We start from the raw sequence: 18,671 nt of genomic DNA, 5'->3' as shown, positions 1-18,671 counted from the left end.
GCGAAAGCCGACGAGCAAATAAATTGTGTGGGATGAATGTACAATGGGACATAAAAAATCAGTAGAAGCCTTGGATAGAACTTTGAAAGATTTACGTAATAATCAAGAAATATTTGGTGGCGCTTTAATATTACTGTCTGGTGATTTTCTTCAAACTTTGTCAGTAATTCCCCGCTCAACACCAGCAGATGAATTAAAAGCATGTTTAAAGACATCCCATTTATGGAGGCACGTAAAAACTTTGACTTTGAAAACAAATCTGCGAGTTTATTTGCAAAATTATGCATCTGCTGACGAATCTTCAAGACAACTTCTGAAGATAGGAAATGGACAAATTCCTATTGATGCTGCTACTGGCTTAATCACTTTGCCAGATAATTTTTGCAATTTCGTACACACAAAACAAGAATTAGTTTCAAGTGTTTTTCCGAATATTGCGCAAAATTATCAAAATCACAATTGGTTAGCTGAAAGGCAATACTGGCTGCGAAAAATAAGGATGTTGGTCAATTGAATGCGAATATTTTAAATGATGTGCCTGGTGATTGATACAGTTATAAATCAAGATGACGCTGTAAATTATCCAACAGAATTTTTAAATTCCTTGGATTTACCTGGACTGCCGGCTCATCGCTTACAATTGAAAGTTGGTGCACCAATTATTTTACTTAGAAATTTAAATCAGCCACGATTGTGTAACGGAACAAGATTAGCAGTCAAAAAGGTCATGAAGAATCTTATTGAAGCAACAATTTTAAAAGGAAAATTCAAAGGTGAAGACGTATTTATTCCGCGTATTCCGCTGACTCCACCAGATTTAGCTTTTGACTTCAAAAGATTGCAATCTCCAATACGTCTTGCATTTGCAATGACAATAAACAAAACACAAGGAATTGACTTAGAATATCCATGCTTCTCCCACGGACAATTATATGTATCATGCTCATACGTAGGTAAGCCATCAGTTCTGTTTATTTATACCACAACTCAGGGCAAAACAAAAAATGTAGTTTACGCAAAGGCTTTGTGTTAGTTTGAGTTTAAAATTGACATTAATTTTATATTGTAAAAAAAGAATAAATACACATAGAGTGAATTTAAATCGAGTGTTCATTATTCATTTCTAATTTTGAAATGCCTAGCGAAGCAGGCAGAGGGTCCGCTAGTATTTTATAAAAGTTCATACAATTTTTTGTAAGTGTTTTTTAAAGCGTATGGAAAATTCATTTTTATTTAATTTAATATTATGTACTAATTTTTATTTATTTTAATTCTAAATAGTGTACAGTGGCAGTGAAATCGAGGCGCGTCGTTAAAAATCCGAAGGGAGAGTCGATATTAGTGCCAAAATTGTGAAGCTAGTTTATGCTTGAAGCCAAATTTTTATATTTACCTACCTTAGAAAATCAACTTTTAATTTTTATTAGTTATTTTATTTATATTTTATATATGTAATATTGAAATAATAAAACAATTTTTGGTTCAATTTTTAATTATTTTTATTTTTCAACAATAAAAACCTTTTAAATACAAAATAAAATAACTTTATGCTTTTGCTTACATTTTTGTGAAAAGCCCCCGAGAGTCAAGTGTTCAATTCATCTTATGTACTTACAGTATAGTATGTGCATTATAGTCTGTTTCCTACGAGAGCACAGTCAAATTCAATCACACTTTGCTGGTTTATGTAAATATGTATATAAAGTGATCAATTTAGAGGTATTGGATTTTAAATTGAAATGAAACGACGAAAGTTCAAATTGATTGCGCAATCTTTGTTATTTTCTATAACACCATGCATGATATTTTTTAAAGATAATCCTTTTCAAATATTGGCCGCAATTCGACCATCCGTAAACACCAATTTTGTATGGCCAATAATGTTGGCTTCCAATGCCTCAATCGAAGCTGAGTTATCCACAAAGTATTTAAATTTTACATACCGCCACAAATAAAATTCCAAAGGTGCGTATCACACGTTCTTGGTGGCCAATCCACTGGTTCCGAGGCTGATGCTGATTTACATTGTTTTTTTTTTTATTTCCATTATAAATTACGATCTGTTAATATTAACAATAAGTAATTGGTGTTAGGGTTTGGAATTAAAATGTCCCTTCCCTTTGAAAGAGAACATTATTGTCTTTGGTGGTATTTAGTTACAATGTTTTGTTCATTGTTTTAAGGGCCGTCTTGTTAGAACAAAATGTTGTGGCGATAACGAGATTCAATTTCCGTTATCAAAAAATTCCTTTATCATGGCGCGATAGCATGAGCAGTGAATGGGGACTGCTACATTGACGCCAGTCTCGTCTTTAAAGAAATATGGGCCGATGATTCCTCCAGCCCATGGGCCGCACCAAACGGTTGCTTTCAATAGATGTAATGGCTCCGGGTTGCACTTCAGCCCAAAACGGCAATTTTGCTTATTGACCAAGATGGGCCTCATCGCTGAACGGTTATGTACAACATAAGTTCGTTTGAGCGCGCGATGAGGTCTTTTCACAGAGCGTCGATTTTCGTTGTAATATACAATTGTACGATTTGTGAACGTTGTTGAGGCGCAAGTCTTTCCATGATGAAATGTCAATGAATGTTGAAAAAAATTATGTATTAATGGTAGTTTGAGAGTAATCACACGTGATCTGTCAAAAAACAAACCTATTGGAAAAGGTATCTCCAATGTGATCACCCTTTACGCATGCAAATATTTTATACCTTGCTTTAAAAGCGTACATTTTTTAATTCAGTTTGAGTTGTGATTTCTTTGGCCTGTGATATTCTCTTCTTGTGATATTTTACAAACATAAATATTTGTTTTAACTATTTTTATGATTAAAGATTATCTTTGTAATTTTTATTTCGATTTTGCTTTAACTTTTTCTATTCATTGTTTTACAAATTTACTTTTGTTGTCCTCGTCTTATTTTAAAGGGTTTACCAATAAGAGGTGTTATTTTAATATTCACAGAATAAATATTAAATATAAATGATCGGATGTTAGTTTCATTATAAAGAGGAAGATATACCGTTAATAGTGAAAAATAACATCAGGCAAATGACCACCACGACCACCCTTACAAAATAATATCCTTTTCATGAAATTTTCCATAACCGAATTACAAAGTGGCTGCCCTATGTCCTCGAAAGCCTCACGAATTCCTTCTTTGAGGTATTGAATCGACCCTGGGCTGTTGGCGTAGACCTTCTATTCCACGTGGCCCCAAAGAAAGAAGTCACAAGGTGTTAAATCACAAGATTTCGGTGGCCAATTGTGATCACCTCTTCGAGAGATAACAGGGCCCGGAAACTTTTTCCGTAAAATAGCAATGGTCTCGTTGCTTGTGTCGCACGAGGCGCCGTCTTGTTGAAAATAAACTTTGTCCAGATCAAAACCATCCAATTCCGGTCGTAAAAAATCGTTAATCATCTCTCGATAGCGCAATCAATTCACCAATAACACCTGGTATTGGAAAATCCTTTATATTAAAAATTGCAATTTTTTATGTATAAAGAAATATAATTATGTTTTTCGTATTCATTACTTTTCTGTTTCAATTTTGGATAATTGCATTTAAATCTTATAGTCCGGGAGCCAGGGGTCATTTTGACCTCATCATTTCATGCCGACTGATTTTAATACTGAAGGCAGACGCCATCCAATGGATGACGAAACTAACCATCAGCTGGTCCAGTAGCGATGGGTACGTGCGTTGGATGCTGCGAAACGTGTCGAAAAAAAATTTTAATAACTCATTTAATACCGGCTGAAATTTTTTTTTGTGTATTATTGACATTTAGTAGAAGGGGGAAAATACGTCAGCTGAACAGGCGAACTTGTAAAATAAATTAAAAAGTAAAACTACTTTATGCCGATTGAATTTTTTTTACATAATTTTGGACACATATGAAAATATAATAATGGTGATCAGCTGCGGATGGTTCCATGTGTAGAAGTCCACGCAAGTGGGGAAAGTTACTGATCGCCATTCACTTGGGAGTGGCCAGGACGATTCTTCTACATATGGTTCAAGCAGCTCACAACGGCCGGGATTAGCCCACGTATCCTCTGGGTAGCTTCCGAACACCCGTTCGGGAGTGAGCTAACGTGAGAAGGCGAAGCATTCCAGGAAAGCTGGTTGTGCGCTGGGTTTGGGACCCGCCACTTAAAAATCCCCCCCAATGAAAAGAATTAACAAGCCTCGGATGAGAACTGCCTTTACTGATGACGACCCCTGCAAACGAAATAAGGAATATGATTTGAGGGCATGCACCTGGAATGTCCGGTCCCTTAATGGGGAAGGTGCCGCTGCCCGGCTGGTTGATGTCCTCGTGAGAGTAAAGGCTGACATCACTGCCATCCAAGAGATGCGATGGACGGGGCAAGGTAAGAAAACCATAGGACCTTGCGACGTCTACTACAGCTGCCATGTAAAGGAGCGCAAATTCGGTGTCGGATTTGTTGTGGGAGAGAGACTTCGTCGCCAAGTACTGTCGTTCACTCCGGTGGACGAGCGTCTCGCAACAATCCGCATCAAAGCCAGATTTTTCAACATATCGCTAATTTGCGCCCACGCCCCGACGGAAGAGAAGGACGATGCGACCAAAGATTCCTTCTATGAGCGCTTGGAACGTTCCTATGAGCGCTGCCCCCGCCACGACATAAAAATCGTGCTTGGCGACTTCAACGCCAGGGTGGGCAAGGAGGGAATTTTTGGTCCCACAGTCGGAAAATTCAGCCTACACAACGAAACATCCGGTAACGGACAGAGGCTGATCGACTTCGCCCGAAACATGGTAGTCTGCAGCACCAGATTCCAGCATAAAAAGATACACCAAGCTACCTGGCTGTCTCCTGATCGGAAAACGCGAAACCAGATCGATCATGTTGTGATAGATGGAAGACACGCTTCTAGTGTATTAGATGTACGCACGATCCGAGGACCCAACATCGACTCGGATCATTACCTTGTTGCAGCCAAGCTGCGCACCCGCCTCTGTGCAGCAAAAAACGTACATCTACCTGCGCAAAGAATGTTCGACATCGAAAAGCTGCAATCACGACAGACAGCCAGAAGATTCGCCACTCGACTCTCGCTCCTGCTCTCGGAGAGCACTGCCCAACAAACCGGCATGCGCGAGCAATGGAGCAACATTTCTCGTTCCCTACGTACCGCCGCCGAAGAAGAAATCGGATTCCGGCGAGCCCGAAAAAACAATTGGTACGACGAGGAATGTCATGCTGCCGCAGAAAGAAAGGATGCCGCCTATAGAGCCACGCTGCGATCGGGCGCAACGCGAGCCATGTGGGATCGCTACAGAGAGCTGAAAAAGGAAGAGAGACGTATTATCCGACAGAAGAAACGAGAGGCCGAAATACGTGAGTGCGAGGAGCTTGAGATGCTGGCCAATAGGAACAACGCCCAAAAATTTTACCAGAAAGTTCGGCGGCTTACAGAAGGTTTTAAGACCGGGGCGTTGTCCTGTAAGAACAAATACGGTGATCTGGTGACTGACGTACAGAGCAATCTTAAATTATGGAGGGAACACTTCTCGAACCTATTAAATAGTGACAGCTGCACATGTCACGGAGAATGTGAAGATCCTGATACCCCAATCGTTGACGACGGAATTGTCGTTCCGTTACCCGACCATGACGAGGTGAGAATAGCAATATCACGGCTAAAGAACAACAAAGCCGCGGGCGCCGACGGACTGCCGGCTGAGCTATTCAAACATGGCGGCGAGGAGCTGGTAAGGTGCATGCATCAGCTCCTATGCAGAATATGGTCGGATGAAAGCATGCCTGCCGATTGGAATTTAAGTGTGCTCTGCCCAATCCATAAGAAGGGCGATCCTGCAATTTGTGCCAATTACCGCGGGATTAGTCTTTTAAATATCGCCTATAAGGTTCTAGCGAGCGTATTGTGTGAAAGGCTGAAGCCCACCGTCAACCAACTGATTGGACCTTATCAGTGTGGCTTCAGACCTGGAAAGTCTACCATAGACCAAATATTCACAATACGCCAAATCTTGGAAAAGACCCATGAAAGGAGAATCGACACACACCATCTTTTCGTCGACTTCAAAGCTGCATTCGACAGTACGGAAAGGAGTTACCTGTATGCCGCGATGTCTGAATTTGGTATCCCCGCAAAACTAATACGGCTATGTAAGATGACGTTGCTCAACACCAGCAGCGCCGTCAGAATTGGGAAGGACCTCTCCGAGCCGTTTGATACCAAACGAGGTTTCAGACAGGGTGACTCGCTGTCGTGTGACTTCTTTAACCTGATGTTGGAGAGCATCGTACGAGCCGCAGAACTTAATCGCTCAGGCACAATTTTTTATAAGAGCGTACAATTGCTGGCGTACGCCGATGATATTGACATCATCGGCCTTAACAACCGCGCTGTTAGTTCTGCCTTCTCCAAACTGGATAAAGAGGCAAAGCGAATGGGTTTGGTGGTGAACGAGGACAAAACGAAGTACCTCCTGTCTTCAAACAAACAGTCGGCGCACTCGCGTATCGGCACCCACGTCACTGTTGACAGTTATAATTTTGAGGTTGTAAAAGACTTCGTGTATTTAGGAACCAGCATTAACACCGATAACAATGTCAGCCTTGAAATCCAACGTAGAATCTCTCTTGCCAACAAGTGCTACTTTGGACTAAGTAGGCAATTGAGCAGTAAAGTCCTCTCTCGTCGAACAAAACTAACACTCTACAAGACTCTCATCATGCCCGTCCTAACGTATGGCGCAGAAGCTTGGACGATGACAACATCCGATGAAGCGACGCTTGGAGTGTTCGAGAGAAAGATTCTGCGTAAGATTTTTGGACCTTTGCACGTTGGCAACGGCGAATATCGTAGACGATGGAACGATGAGCTGTATGAGCTTTACGACGACATAGGCATAGCGCAGCGAATAAAGATCCAGCGGCTTCGTTGGCTGGGTCATGTCGTCCGAATGGATACAAACGCTCCGGCTTTGAAAGTATTCGATGCGGTGCCAGCTGGTGGTAGCAGAGGAAGAGGGCGGCCTCCTCTGCGTTGGAAAGATCAGGTGGAGAAGGACTTGGCTTCACTTGGAGTGTCCAATTGGCGCCGGTTAGCACGAGAAAGAAACGACTGGCGCGCTTTGTTAATCTCGGCCAAAATCGCGTAAGCGGTTATCGCGCCAATTAAGAAGAAGAAGAAGATCAGCTGCGTTTATTGCGGTGGAAAGACCGTCAGCCGAAGCATTGAAAATTCCGCGCGCCGCCGAGATGTATGAACGCAATGATATATACATTCTTGCTTTTTCATACTTTTTTATACACAAAAAAAATTTCATTTTTTTTCGACACGTTTCGTACCTTTCCACAATCACACCCACCGCGGGTGCGCCAGCTGACGTTTACTTTCGTTATTCATGAAAGCTAAGTCACAAGTATAGTCAAGAATTTAACGGTATAAAAACGCAGTCCAAAATCGACCCCTGGCTCCCGGACTATTAATTTTTAAGTGTTTGCTTATTTATATACATATTTTATACCGATTGTGCTAATGGGGAACCGAGCACTCAATACTAAGCTCAACGGTGGTGTGGAAACGAAAAATTCCCAATTTTTGTTTAAAAAATGCTCATTCAATGTTTCTTCCTGTGTGGCATTGCTGACGAATGATGAAAAGTTGACATTTTGACTGCGCTCTTGCGAGAGCTACTTTTGCTGCTGTTGAAAGAGTATCCTTAGTATTTTGAAGCAATCCTCATGCCTATAAATTATTTTATAAGCCATTTAAGAACTGCATCGATTGTGCTAGGCATCTGAAATAATAAAATAAATAGCAAGCTTCAATCGAGTAATAATAAAAATATAAGATTTCTTATAACCTCTTTCAATACACAATTTAGTTTATATTATTGCCGAGTGCCGAACGCTATTAAATAAAATTGACTATCAAAAGTTTGTATACTATGGTCATTTCTTGTTTTGTATTATTATTATTGTTTTGTATCTATTTTATCCCCTTCGTAGAATCAGAGTATTTTTCTTCGAAATGCCTCTGGGCCTATACATAAAGAGTCCGACCCTTTCCTTTCACATTTATCTGCCATTTTGTTCCCAGTGTTTCCTATGTGTCCTGGAACCTACAGGACTCGTACCTGATTATGCTGTGCAAAGTCATTCAGCTATCCTTTACTCGTAAAAAGGTCGCATTTTTTCTGCTTTGCGTCAGGGCTGTACAATATTCCTGTTCTTTTCTCAAATAATTGCATTCAAATCAGGAAATCGTTCGATTTTATCATATTCCATATACAATTTGTGTGGAAGTGTTGAATTTTTGTGGTTCTTTCCTCATATAAAATGTACACGATTTTCGCAGAATGTGTGGCTATATTTTCGTAATCTAGCCATATAATTAGAAAATAAAACACCATTTCGTAATTTGGTTGAGAATCTCTGAAGATTATTTTTAAGAGACACTGAATTTTTGCCAATTTTGAAAGCACTGTACCGAGAAGTTTACGAGGCAATGTTATTAACATAGCAAGTAAATGAACCACAATCAACTGTTGCTGAGAGTGATTTCTTACCAATATAAAGCGAAAATACATGGTACATTTAATAAGCAGAGAGTACAGCTGTGTTTCACAGAAGGGAGCAAAAAAAAAAGCATAAAAGAGAGGCGATATTTCTGACAGCAGTAATTTGCAGTCATATGGTTAAGAAGCAATTGCTCAAAACGCAAAAGAAAAAATTTGGCAAGTTAATTTTAATTTCTGTGTTAATATCTAAAAGCGTTCAAAAATTGCTGAATGTAGTGATTCTGGGTACATTTGAAATATGTGTGTATTTATACACAGTGGTTACATTTGTGTTTCTATTTAAAGCAAAGCCCTTTTGCAAAGAAACATTAGTTGACTTCTGAATGATTAAATGAAATTGAGTTGTCGATTATGGATGGTGTGTGTAGCATGTTTTTAATAACTTATAGGTAGCGTTTCATTACCTAAATCTCTAGCGTGATTTCCCCGCACTCAATAATTACAGCGACTTGCTTGCTTTTCGGCTGTTGTTGATACTTAACAGATTACAACACAAGTTATTTCGCGCCGAACTTGCTGTTTGAAAATATGGATCAATAACTCTGTTTAATTTGAACTTAATTTTGCATTATCATCGGAGTGCGACGCAATGGGCGGTTTAGAAATGTGGGACCTCCTCGCTCCGATGATAACATGGTCCTTCGAGCCGGATTTTAATGATATTAACGATCCATTTAACCAGAGCATTTTCAACAGCTGAAATTAAGCAAGTACAAGCCAGCACCAAGCACCAACCATCAGCAAGCACCAAAAAGCACTAAGCACCAACCAGCACCAAGCATCAACCGAACAGGCATTAAAGAAAACAAACCGTTCCAGATTACTAAAAAAGGTACGTGGATTTATTGCACACTTTTTTTTTTTTGGTGGAAATAATTTAATTAACAAAAAAACAAAAAGGGTCAACGACTCCGTCTAAACTACCTAAAAGTCCGTTGTTGGGAATTTTTCAATTTTTCTTATTCCGTTCTGTTTGCTTGTACATTTCCGTTGTACAACGCCGCAGTAAATTAAAATCGATCCCAGCGCACTTTTTGCTACGGTACATACATACCACTGGCACATACATACGTGCCACATAAACAACGAAACCATTGATTGTTTACGGGGAAAAGTTTCCGGACCGTGTTATCACTCGAAGAGGTGATCACAATTAGCCACCAAGATCTTGTGATTTAACACCTTGTGACTTTTGTCTTTGGAAAGAAAAGGTCTACGCCAACAGCCCAGGGTCGATTCAAGACCTCAAAGATGGAATTCGTTAAGCTATCGAGGACATAGGGCAGCCACTTTGCTATTCGGTTATGGAAAATTTCATGAAAAGGATATTGTTCTTTTAGCGTAGTCGTGGTGGTAATTTGCCTGATGTTATTTTCCACTATTAACGGAAACACCCTTTATTATATTTTTTGTCATTTTGTACTTCTAGCCAGTAGTGTTTTGCATTCTAAGAATTAATAAATGAAAATGGAAGTAAATTTTAAAAGTGATAGGAAGCAAAATTAAGCAGATTGAAGTGAGGAAGTAAGCTTAACTTTGCTCGACGTAATTTCAGATAAGGCGTCTGATGGAACTAAGAAGAATGTCAAAATAGCGAAGATTTGTAAATGAAAATAGAAAGTTTGGTTAGGCTTATGTAATCAAAAACGATACAGAAAACAAAACATGGTTGCGAACGAAAATCTAGAAACTTTTATATACTCTCGGCAGGCAATGGCAAACCATCTGTCATGCTTTACTCAGAAAAAAAAACCATTTACCGTTCGGAGTCGGCTTAAATCTGTAGGCTCCTTCATTTGTGGCACAACACCTGGGCGCGCACCACAAATAGAAGGAGGAGCTCGGCCAAACATCTAACAGAAGTGTACGCCCCAATAATTTTATTTATTTATTTTTTTAAATTTTACTCTCCGCCATGAGTTGAATGACTTCTTAGCCAAACAAAAATGATGTTTAGCCTCCACAGCTGCTATATGTTGCTGATGAGTATAATTGCTACTATGTGGCTCAGCCATAGCCTTATCGAATATATCAACAAGTAGGCGGGATGGTCGTTGTATTCGTGTTTTCTTTTCCAATTCTAGGCATTTCTTGCCACCTGTGGCGGACTTTTTGCCAATCGGCGCAAAACAATATCAATACCCGGATTATAAATTGAAAGAAAAGCTTTGTCAAAACACCTTTCAAAAATACACTCGTACGCATCATTTGGTTAGTTTAGATAATATTTATATTCGCTCCAAAATCATTGGAAAACCTTAGGGAGGAATATGTTAGACTACTCCATCTCTTCAACTATACTGACAAGATCCAGGATTGAATACAACTACAACTACCTGTCTACAGACAGGCATTAAACGACATTAATAGAGGGTTTCCTTCCACCTTCCGAAACTCCCGACCATCAAATGCCGTCATCTGAGTCAACCCTCACCAATTGCAGACCAAGCGCAATCGACCGCAACATACCCAATATGTTGGTACTCCACATGATGCTAACCACTTATTCACGTGTTCTCTTATGCACACGTAGCTAAAACCCCTCTCTCTCTCTGGGCCCAACCCGACGAAACAGCATGTTTCATGGGCTAACCTTTAGCTGAGATAGACGATGACGGCCGATGACTACGCCTTACTGACAGATCTTGATGAACTGCTACAACAACATTAACTACTATTTTTCTTGAAAAAAATGTATTTATTTATTACTTCTGATATGCGCTTTTTGGTATGTCTTTGAGCCTCATTTCATGCCCATTTCAGTTGTGGTGATAGCGAAAAGTGGTACTGGACCAAATCCAGTGAATATGTTTGCGGGAGCATAATTCGCTGTTGTTTCTAGCCGAAAAAATCACGAAAAAGCAGTGCCGTGAAAGTTCACGCATTGTCGTTGTGCCGTATTCATTACTTGTTATTCCACGATAGCTTGACGTAACCAGCTTTTAAGGTAATTTTTCTTATTGGTAATTGGTATCGCTTTCTCTCCTGGCCGCTTCCATTGGCATGTTTTGACTTATATTTTGACGAAATAACCATACACTCACATATTTTGTCCGTGGGGGGTCATTTTTCCCAAAATCACTTTCCCAAAAAAATTTTTTCCCAAATTTTTTTTTCCCAAAAAATAATTTTCCCAATATTTTTTTTCCCAAAAATATTTTTTCCCGCTTTATTGTTTTTTCCCGAATGCATGTTTTCCCAAAATAACTTTTTTCCAATAGATAGCTTTCCCGAACAAATACTACTGAAATTAATTTTTATTATTCTACTATTTGACATTTTTCGACGATTCCGACAATATGAGTGTATATAATAATCAAAAATCTTATACTTAAGTAATCGAAAAAGATTCGAAAAAGTTTTTCAATATACATTTTTCAATTCGGATAAAAAGACAAGGTAACGAATGTATCCAACTTCACTCATATAAACAAGTTTTTTCACGTCATTCTTTTCGTGTCAAAATTTCATGAGCTAAAATTTGCTGCCTAAAGTCAAAATTTCTAATTATGGCGGAATTAATTGAATGCAAAAAATCATTTCTTTTGCACATTAACGGATATTTGTACTACAAACACTCAGGTAGAATAGGAGAAACTGCGTATTGGAATTGCCGAAGAAAACCTGAGTGTAATGCTAGAGTGACAACATACGGAGGACCACACAATATCAGAGTTCTGAAGGGACTTGATGAATCGAAACACATCCTTCATGCACCAAACCCCGAAGAAGTCGAAGCGTTAAGAGTCATGAATAGGATCAAACGTAAAGCTACAGAAAATCCTGAAGCTCCTCCAGCTCAAATATTACAAACTGAATTGCGAAACGTTTCACCAGGTAAAAACAAAAAAACGAAATTGCATTCGATTCATAATTACAAAATATGATAACTCTCTCTTTTAGCGGTATTAGCGGAAATGCCAAACAGAATTAATTCCCGAAAAAGTCTTAGTCGTGAAAGATTAAAAGATTTTCCCTCGAACCCGCGAACGCTGAGAGAATTGCAGGATATTCCAGGCTTTTATCAAAATTCATTGAATGGAGATAAATTTCTAATTTACGACTCCTATGAAAATGACGAAGACTCAGAATTTGGGAGAATACTCGTATTCGCGACGCCTGAAAATTTAAGGCAATTATTCAGGAGCATATTGTGGTTTGCCGACGGAACATTTAAAACTTCGCCAAGTATATTTTTCCAAGTTTTCGCAATTCTCGGAGCAGTTACACAACCGGATTCAAGAGGAAAACCACAAACTATTGGTTTACCTTTTGTCTACGCATTATTAGAAAACAAAGAGCAGAAAGTATACGAAAAAGTATTCTCGGTTGTTTTGCAAGAGGCAGAACGTCTAGGTATCGATATTTCTCTTCCGATTAAAGTGATGACAGATTTTGAGTTGGCTATCATCAATGCTGTAAAAATCGTAATGGGCGAAGACAAGGCACGCTGCTGTTTTTTCCACCTCTGTCAAAACATGTACCGCCATATCCAAAGTGAAGGACTTCAGAAAATGTATTGCGATCCTGAAGATCGATCGGTCAAAGTAGCCACTCATATGATATGTGCCCTTGCTTTCGTCCCACATCAAAACATCGCCCGAGAATTCGAAACCTTAAAAAATGAAATACCGGAGGAAATGCGACCAATTTCAAAATACTTTGACGCTACGTACGTCCGAGGAAAACCTGCAAAAGGCCGACGTAAACAGGTGCATCCTCGCTATGCTCCAGATTTGTGGTGTCAATATGATGCAGTCATTCAACAAACTGCGAGAACGAATAATATATCCGAAGGATGGCACAACAGGCTTCAAGTTGTTATAGGGAAAGATCACCCCAGCTTCTACATTTTTCTTTCCGAGTTGCAGAAAGAGCAATCGGACACAGAAATAATGATGCGACAATTGCAATCAGGACAGCAAGTTAAGAAAAATAAATATTCCAAGAGGTTGAAACATGAACAGAGAATATTTAACATTGTTTCGAAATATCACGAATATGTTGATAACAATGATATTGTCACATACTTGAAAACTCTAGGATACTATATTCGCATGTGATTGTATACATACAAATTCATAAATAAACTGAAATCTTGTTTCAAATAATAAAAAATGTACTCGCCCATTCATTGCAAATGTATATGCGATATTTTACAGACGAACGATATTTTGGGAAAAATATTTTATGGGAAAATTTATTGGGAAATTTTTAGTTTGGGAAAAATGGCATTGGGAAAATTATTTTTTGGGAAAAAAAAATTTGGGAAAAAATATTTTATGGGAAAATTTATTGGGAAATTTTTAGTTTGGGAAAAATGGCATTGGGAAAACATTTTGTCACTAGTTATTAACCTTTCGAGTAAATCTAGTTTGCCATCAATCTCTTGAGAGGTGCCATGCGAGGGTCCTTGGGGTAAAAATGTAGCAATTTCGTAACAAAAACCGCCTATTACACCAAAACACACCTAACTTTTCTATCTGCCATAAGTAAACTAAAAATCCAAAATGGCTGATCATTTAAAAAATCGAATGTATGAAATGCACATATTTTTTGTATATGAATAGTAAAAAAATTTAGCATAATATCTGCTGCAATATTTATTGTGTATAAAGCGACTTTACAGAAATTTTTCATTTGCCTCATTGTAGACCATCAGCACAGCCAGCAGTTTGCCTTTGCGGAAAAACATCCTTTTACACTGCGCATGTCACAAAAGCAAGGATATTCTATCTAGTTTGACGTTTGGCACTTATTGAACCTTGTCAACATAAGCAATGTGAGCGAGTCATTTTTCAGTTATTGCACAACAATTAGAAATCACGTTGTAGTGATGAATTTAATGCACGGAATTGTAATTATTCTCAGCGCTGTAATATTTCTATTCTATAAACTCTCCAAACAACGAAACTCTGTGCTACAAAATATTCAAGCATTACGTCCGCCCAATCCGGAAACGTCGCAGCCGCCTTCATTTTCACCACTGCTCGAATATGAAAATGGGGCGGTGTGTTCTGACAGCGATGCCTGCAGTAGGATTGGCAGGTAAATGCACACGCATACATATCGATCAAGATTCGATTGACATTCATATGTATGTACATACCTGCGTGTATGTGCCTTTCCTTTCTTCAGGGATATAATGGAGAAATCAGCGGGCAGTGCCGTTGATGCTGCCATCGCCACGCTCTTCTGCAATGGTCTGCTGGCTATGCAGAGTATGGGGCTCGGCGGCGGTGTAATCATGAACATCTACTCGAGTAGTGAGCAACGTGCCTATAGCATATTGAGCAGAGAGCGAGCGCCACTCCAATTCCAGCTGCCTGAGGGGAATATTAGCACCATCTTTCAGTCGGCTTTGGGTATTGCAGTGCCAGCAGAGGTCGCTGGCTACTCGTTGGCGTATCAACATTTTGGCAAGTTGCCCTGGCGCCAACTGGTGGAACCCACCACGAAATTGTGTCGCCAAGGTTACTATCTCACCAAACACCAACGTGATTCGGTGTATATTAATGGCAAGTTGCTCAAAGAGAATGCCGTCCTACGCAAAATGTTTATAGATCCGAAAACCGGTCAGGTATTTAGAACAGGAGCGCATGTACGGCCACCAGAGGTGCTTTGTCGCACATACGAAACGCTGGCACGAGATGGACCAGCAGACTTTTATCATGGAGATTTGATGGAAAGAGTTTTAAAGGATTTACGTGAATTTGGTAGTCCCATTGATGAGTTGGATATGCGGAATATGACGGCTGAGTTGGCATTTTCACCCAATGTGACTTTGGGCCCATACACGTTACACGTCACACCGCCACCCGGTAGTGGTTATATTGTTGCATTTGTAATGAGCATTTTGCAGAAGTTTAGTAAAAAGTTTGCTACGGCAAACGACATTGACGCCAACGGACTGCATCGTATAGTCGAAGCGCTAAAATTTGGTTTCGTCGAACGTTGGAAACTGGATGTGGAGGTGACAGAAGAGGTGCGTTCTTCTGCGGTGGAATATTTTCTTTAATTTTTTTAATTTTTTGCTATCTCTTTCAAATTTTCAAGGAACTATCCAATCTAACAAATGCGACCTATGCACGTCATCTAGCCTATCTGATTGACGAGGTGCGTACTTTCAAAGATGCGACAAGCTATGGCGCAAGTGAGCATTTAGTCTCCCGCACAGAGCATGGTACAGCGCATATATCGGTGCTGGCGCCAAACGGTGATGCTGTGGCCGCAACAAGCTCCATCAACTTTTAGTGCGTTAACACTTGGCTTTCCTTGAATTTTATTAAATATTTATTATACATATTTTTGTACTTATAGCTTCGGCAGCGGCAAGATTGGCACACGCTCCGGCATTCTCTTCAATAATGCCATGTCAGATTTCGCCATCGACGGCCTGCAAAATTACTTCGATCTACCTAATATGCCCTATAAGAATCGTGTTAAGCCTGGTGGCTCCCCCATGTCTTCCATGAGTCCTATTATAGTTACCGATCGGAATGGTGAGGTGCGTTTGGTGACTGGCGCTGCTGGTGGCACTAAAATCATTTCTGTGCTGGTGCATATTCTGGTGCGCATACTCTGGTTGGAGCAGAATATCAAACAAGCCATTGATGCACCACGTTTCCATCATCAATTGGAACCAAACATACTTGAATATGAGTTTGGTATATTGCAAGAAGTTGTAAATGCTTTGGAGGCTAAGGGACATAAGACGAAGCGTTACAGAGAGCGCGGATCTGCTGTTTGTGGTATTGAACGGGTACGAGGCAAAGTTTATGGAAATGCTGACTATCGGAAAGAAGGAGATGTGATGGGTTTCTAGGTGGTTTCGCAAAGTGCCGAAGTGAAAAAAGTTATTGGGTTGAGAATTCGATAATTCTTTTTATTTAAAAAAACAAAAAACAGAGGAGAGTAAAAAAAGGCTTAGAAGCAATCGAATCAAGGAAAATCGCTTACCAAAAGCGCACAGAGCAGAAGAAGAAACCTATATTTAAGTATTATATAATAATAAAAATATTGTATCTTTCTTTATGCAAAGTTGTCATAAACCAAAAAAATAGCAAATTTAAAATTTTTATGTGATAACTATTTAATTAAAAAATCATCTAAGTACATATTTAAGCAAAAAAGCAACAAAAAGTTAAAGTTAAAAACATCAAAATAAAATTGTGCCGAAAATTTATTACTCTTTATTAAATTACTACAACAATAATATTAAAAAGAAAGCAGACTGTATTATGATTGTAATGTCACAGAGGGCTCAAATTTCTTAATGATCTAATAAACCACACTTTACGGCTATTTTAAGCTTTTCGAAAAACAATACAAGTTTCCTCATTTGATGTTGATATTCTCACTTCTGTATTAGCTTCTAAAGGATTTTGAAATAGCCAACAATATACATAAATACGCAATGCGAAAAGTAATCTTAGAAGCGGGACTGCATTTGGTTTGAACAACAGGCCGAATTGATGAGCAGAGAAAAGGTTGCCTTCTATCTAAACAACACAGAGCCACACACATCTTCAACGATGCACCGGAAGCTGAGATAAGATGAATTGCTGACCTTCCACCTGACACCAACCTATCAGAATAGCCGAAATAATGAAACGCGAGACTTCAATGGTTTAACAACTAAGGTAAATTTATTGAATATTAAAAGAAGAATGCGTTAAACTCACTAACAGCGCACTTCAAACTCTAAACTAGCGACTAAACCGTCCACTTCAAATGATAATCTCTTGCCAGGCATTTGCAAAACACTGTATAGGGTATATTCAATAACGGATTATAATGCGCAACGTACTTTTGCAGTGATGGCAATGCGTTCAGAAATGCAAATATGGCAGTACTGCAAATGCATCGCGTTCCAAAACGCCATTTTTGTATCAAACGTCGCGCATTATTTGCAGGAAAAATTTTAATACTGCCAATCTATCAATTGCAACACTTGTCACATTGGCAGTGTTGCCAGCGCTGCAATTCCTGCGCATTTATAATGCGTTTCTGAATATACCCATATTTTAATTTGTGATGCATATAAAGCAAAAATTAATCATTAACTAACAAATAAAATCGTAGAAAATTTATCTGACGGCGAAAAGGTAACGGTAATATATCGTTCATACCTGAATACTTGGTGCAATAATTAAAAAGAGGAATTGTGAAAACAATTCGCACAGAAAGTGGTCCGCCGTCTCATCCTCGCGTCCACATGTTGGGCAGAGTGGCAAAGTGGCCCGTCATCAGTCCAACCAGCCTCCTACAGTCCTCTTTGCTTAGTGACAGGAGGAACTGCGACAGTCGGTCGGACATGACAGGTAGCATCAGTTGTGTTCATCTGCAGCCTCTCTCAGCCAGCCAAGCTCGATTGTGGGTTAGTAACCCGTGGCTTTGGTGGCTGCAGAAGGGAGTGGCTGAACGGGCTTCGGGCCAAGGAAGTTGGCCTCAGAGCCCATTCTAGCTAAAGAGTCAGAGATCTCGTTACCCGCGATACCCACGTGTCCCGGGACCCATGTTAGCATCAGGCTATTATGTCTACCGATATAATTCAGCCTGCATTTATAGGACTCGACTACCCTTGAAGTGGTTGGGGGGCTGTCTAAGGCTATGAGCGCAGCTTGGCTGTCACCGCAGACACATATAGATCTGCCTCTCCATCTGTTTTCCACAACAAAGCTCATCGCTTCTTGAACAGCATACATCTCCGCTTGAAACACAGATGTATGCATTCCAAGAGCAAAGTGCAGTTTTGTCCCGCTGGATTCCACGTAGACCCCAGAGCCGAAGCCGTGCTCGGTCCTGAAGCCATCCGTGAAATTGCGCAAACAGTGTTTGCCGAACTCATTTTCTGAGTTTGACCACAGTTGAGCCTCTGGCTCCACACTGCATCTCTTGTCAAGCACGACTCTGGATGGCATGGAGTCAAGGGACATGGCGAGGATCGTTGGATCGAAGTCCATACCTACTCTGTTGTCCAATGCCGGACAGGGGGCGGCTTCTGGTTGTTTGTATTTGTTTTCAATATATTAACTGATTGTTGACAAACGGTATATCTATGATATAACATTACGTAA

At 39.7% G+C, this 18,671-nt stretch overlaps 2 protein-coding genes across 3 annotated transcripts; both read left to right on the top strand.

Moving 5' to 3' along the window:
- The first annotated feature begins 8,706 nt into the window (after positions 1 to 8,706).
- LOC128858227 (glutathione hydrolase 1 proenzyme) lies at positions 8,707 to 16,875 on the top strand. 2 transcript variants are annotated; one of them, XM_054094312.1, is made up of 5 exons: positions 8,707 to 8,817; positions 14,247 to 14,640; positions 14,731 to 15,577; positions 15,649 to 15,845; positions 15,913 to 16,875. In XM_054094312.1, exons 2-5 carry the CDS (start codon positions 14,429 to 14,431, stop codon positions 16,415 to 16,417), a joined length of 1,761 nt encoding a protein of 586 aa, XP_053950287.1. In that variant the 5' UTR covers positions 8,707 to 8,817; positions 14,247 to 14,428; the 3' UTR covers positions 16,418 to 16,875. The 2 variants fall into 2 exon arrangements, with proteins under 2 accessions (XP_053950287.1, XP_053950286.1); XM_054094311.1 differs by having other exon boundaries at positions 8,707 to 9,424.
- On the top strand, positions 11,646 to 13,917 carry LOC128858228 (uncharacterized). Its single transcript, XM_054094313.1, has 2 exons — positions 11,646 to 12,429; positions 12,496 to 13,917. Exons 1-2 carry the CDS (start codon positions 12,102 to 12,104, stop codon positions 13,653 to 13,655), a joined length of 1,488 nt encoding a protein of 495 aa, XP_053950288.1. The 5' UTR covers positions 11,646 to 12,101; the 3' UTR covers positions 13,656 to 13,917.
- Positions 16,876 to 18,671: the final 1,796 nt, after the last annotated feature.

This window comes from Anastrepha ludens, chromosome 3 (genome assembly GCF_028408465.1).
Source record: "Anastrepha ludens isolate Willacy chromosome 3, idAnaLude1.1, whole genome shotgun sequence".
Classification (NCBI taxonomy): domain Eukaryota; kingdom Metazoa; phylum Arthropoda; class Insecta; order Diptera; family Tephritidae; genus Anastrepha; species Anastrepha ludens.
Note: the sequence above shows the minus strand (reverse complement) of the source record. Positions and strands in the feature narration are given on the sequence as shown.